At 49.4% G+C, this 3,824-nt stretch overlaps 1 protein-coding gene across 1 annotated transcript in view; it reads right to left on the bottom strand.

Moving 5' to 3' along the window:
* WDR90 (WD repeat domain 90) overlaps nt 1-3,824 on the bottom strand; it is a 52,168-nt gene that overhangs the window by 41,111 nt on the left and 7,233 nt on the right. The window contains exons 7-8 of the mRNA XM_029911287.1: nt 2,279-2,346; nt 895-1,004 (exon numbers count right to left, since the gene is read on the bottom strand). Coding sequence (XP_029767147.1) covers nt 895-1,004; nt 2,279-2,346 — 178 coding nt within the window. The remainder of the gene's footprint in view (nt 1-894; nt 1,005-2,278; nt 2,347-3,824) is intronic.

Below are 3,824 nucleotides of genomic sequence, written 5' to 3'. Positions count from 1 at the left end.
GCCAGAGCTGGGGCAGCAGGGGGTGTGGGCAGGGGGGAGCCCAGGGCGGGGGGGGGGGGCCGGCAAAAAACCTAGAGCTGGCTCTGTTCCTACCATTCACAGCAAGCTGCAGATTTCAGTTCCATACTCCTTTCCCACACCCTTTCCTGTTGCTAGTGGCCAAGGGAATGCTGAGAAATGTAGTTCTTTCCCTGCTCCAGGGCTGGTTCTATAGGCAGGGAGCTAACCAAGGAACTACAGCTCCCAGGGCCCCCTGTTGGTTCTCAGCTCCCATGCTGGATTCTTGCACCCCTTGCAAATCTGCCGCCCCAAGCAACTGCTTGCTTTCCTGGTGCCTAGAGCCGGCCCTGTAAGTGATTCAGGAGAATAAAATAGGGTCCTCTGTGTGACTGTCCGATTTGGAATGGCAGAATTGCCGCGTTTACTGGGTTTCCAATGCAACTTCTCTCTCTCCACTGTATGATAGCCAACAAAAATATCTAAAACACAGACTCTCCCTCCCCACCAGACCCCACCAAAAACAGATCCATCATGCCCCTGAGAACTTCACTATTCTTCAGTGCCTCAGTTCCCTATCTGTAAAATGCGGACAATAACACTTCCCTATCTTCCAGGGGTGTCAGGAGCAAAATTATATTAAAAGATTGTGAGGTGTTCATATATTACGGTAATGGGGGCTAGATAAGCATCTTGGATAGACTGACAGACTGACCCCCAAAGTCATTAAACTGCAGAGTTTATTGACTGTAGGACAGGGCACAGCCCAGGCCATTGAACACAAAAAGTAGCCACTACAAAACCCCAAAACATCCCAAACACAAAACTGGACATGTGGAAACCCTCTGGCTAGAGGTGGTATGGGAAGCTACACTTACAGCCTAAGGCCATACTCACATCTTTAGGACTGGTTATCTGTTGGATGAGTGACACTCGGTCCCGGACAGCTTTGGTAAGTGTCACTGGCCGTGGAAGATGACGGATTGGGTCTTCTAGCACTTGAACACCTAGATTACAACAGCAATGTGTTGGGCTCTTTCCTACAATCTGCTTCCCCTCCTGCTGATCACACAGCTGCAGATGATGTAGCTGAACAGCGACTTCATTCTACTACTTATTCCTTCCTTAAAGAACTCAAGGAACAATTTGGAAACACAGGCCATGTCACAACAGAGGAAAACAAAGGACACATTATCTATTGGGCACACACTGCACAAGACCCAGAGGGGCTGGCCTGGTGCTAGTCAAATGGGAGATCCAGTTCAAATCCTGTTCCTTTTGCCCCTGTTTGAACAGGGATTGGATGTGCTGCCAAGGCAGCATGCTGTGCTAGGGGAGAAGGAAGTGTTTCATAACACTCAACAGCAACCATTCTACCCTCGAAGAAGTGATGCTAATGGACTCCAGTGGGAGCTCCATCAGATCCCCTTGATTAGGGTAATGGCTGCAACAAGACGTCATAACAGATAAGCAACAGATGGGGAATCATCATGGCTCTGACAAAGATGTAGATGAAGCAGGGCAGAAGAGGAGAATTCCCAGAAGGATCACTGCAGGGCTGCTCGCTATACCATTGTGCTGTACAAGGGCTCTGTGGAGCAGCTTTCTGAAGATGTCGATTGAAGTTTACTTGCCAACTAAGGTATTTACTACAATTACCTTCTAAAAATTCAGCAGCACTTTAGAGATCCTGCATTTCTTTCTCAGCAGCCCAAAGACACTGATTTTCCCCTTGCAAAACTATCCAGTTCATTTGGGTAGCCCATAACCTGCAGAAAGCCAACTGGCCTGAGCTGGGAGGGCTATCACCCACAAAATAACTGGAACTTTCATAAATTCTTCCTAATCCTTGGTAGATGCTCCACCTCAACTTCTTGGGTTGAGTGTTTCTAATGAGGGAAGGAGGGGAATATCAAAAAGGGGACCTTCTTCACCCAATCCCCTACTGCTGCAAGGAATGATCTCTAACAGGACACAGCAACAGATTGCTGGCATATGCTGAGAGCAGAACTCTGATGTGGGGAAGACTAGTCTACAGTTGCTAACTTATCATATTGATCGTATGAGTGAATGGATGGATCTTCTACACCATGCTCTACCGAAGCTGTACTTTGAGTTTTATTCAGTTAATAGCAGCAGTAAATGGTGCAGGTGGCTTTGTACCATGTCATACTTTGTTTTAGGTAGGACAATAACCTAGATAATCTGAAAGCCAGCTTGGCACATTGCTCAGTCAGATGTGGGTACCACAGCCTATGGTCATTTACTTCAGACTCCCTACCTGCTGCAGGACTGGAACAGCCTTTTTGAATTGAATCATATGGCAGCTTGGATCCATCAGAGGGAAACCTGAACAACAAGATCAGAGGAAAGTCACCTCGTAAATGGGTGGCAGATTCTAGGACCCTTCACAGGTATGCAGGGCTTTATTTTGCTGACGTACTGTTGGTGCTAAAAGGCTTCATTCACACAGAAGCAGAGTTATTTGGCTGATTCAACCTGATGTCAGAACAGGTGGGTCCTATAAGTTCCAACTCAAGATAAGGGTTAGAGTCTGTCTCTGGTCTGATTTATACTATGACATTTTTCTATGTCTGTACATTCACTAGTTGACATAATGATGATCACAATCTAGCAGTCAATGTAGACCAAGTCTCTAAGGCAAAGAGAACTAAGGGCAGGGCCATAGAACTCCCTAGGAATAACCAAGCTTGGGAGAAAGGTTCATGTGTGATTAAGTTAGCAATACAAGCAAACCCCAGCAAGGAGGGAAATTTGGATCATTTCTAGGGCATTGGCTGTGATATTAGAAGTATGGTATTAACTATATGTGCTTATTGACCTGTTGATTAGGAACTGGCAGTTTTTATGTGATACCAGTCAGCTCTGTTTTTCTTGGGGAACCAGGGCGCAGTATCTAGCCCAGGGGTCGTCAACCTTTCAGAAACGGTGTGCCGAGTCTTCATTTATTCACCTTAATTTAAGGTTTCACGTGCCGGTAATACATTTTAATGTTTTTTAGACCGTCTCTCTCTATAAGTCTATATATTATATAACTAAACTATTGTTGTATTGTAAAATAAACAAGGTTTTCAAAATGTTTAAGAAGCTTCATTTAAAATTAAATTAAAATGTTGATCTTACGCCGCGGCCCGCTCAGCTTGTTGCTGGTCTGGGATTCTGTTCACCTAGGCCGGCAGCGGGCTGAGCGGGGCCTGCGGCCGGGACCCCGGCTGGCAAGGGTCCAGCAGCCAGAACCCCAGACCGGCAGTGGGCTGTGCGGGGCCGGCGGCCAGGACCCCAGACCGGCAGTGGGCTGAGCGGCTCAGCCCGCTGCCGCTCAGGGGTTCCATCCGTCAGCTCCTGCCAGCCGGAATCCCGGCTGCTGGATCCACTCAGCCCGCTGCCGGTCTGCGGTCCTGGCCCTGCCCACATACAGTGGGTACCTACCTTGTCCCTGGTGCTGGCCCATTCTCTTCCTCTCTCTGCACTGAGCTGAGGGTGGGAGTGCACTAAGCACAGGGCTGGGGGTGAAGGAGCAGGCTGGGGGTTGGGGTGTAGGGTCTGGCCAGGAGCTAGAATGAGGGAGGGGGCTCAGGGTTGGGGCAGGAGGTTTGGATGTGGAGTGCTTACCTGGGCAGCTCCCATTTGGTGCGAGGGGTGCAGGTGGGAATGTGGGGGCGCAGGAGCTCCCGTCTGGTGCTCAGGGTGGGGGTGAGGATGGGGATGTGGGGGGTGCAAGAGTCAGGATGTGGGGGCTGCATGGGGTGTGGGGGGGCTGGGTATGTGTGGGGGTGCCAGAGTCAGGGCTGGGGTCGTGGGGGGGG

The sequence above is a fragment of the Terrapene carolina genome, unplaced genomic scaffold (assembly GCF_002925995.2).
Source record: "Terrapene carolina triunguis isolate 2854851 unplaced genomic scaffold, T_m_triunguis-2.0 Scaffold93, whole genome shotgun sequence".
In the NCBI taxonomy this organism is placed as follows: domain Eukaryota; kingdom Metazoa; phylum Chordata; order Testudines; family Emydidae; genus Terrapene; species Terrapene triunguis.
This window is presented reverse-complemented; position numbering and strand designations above follow the sequence as displayed.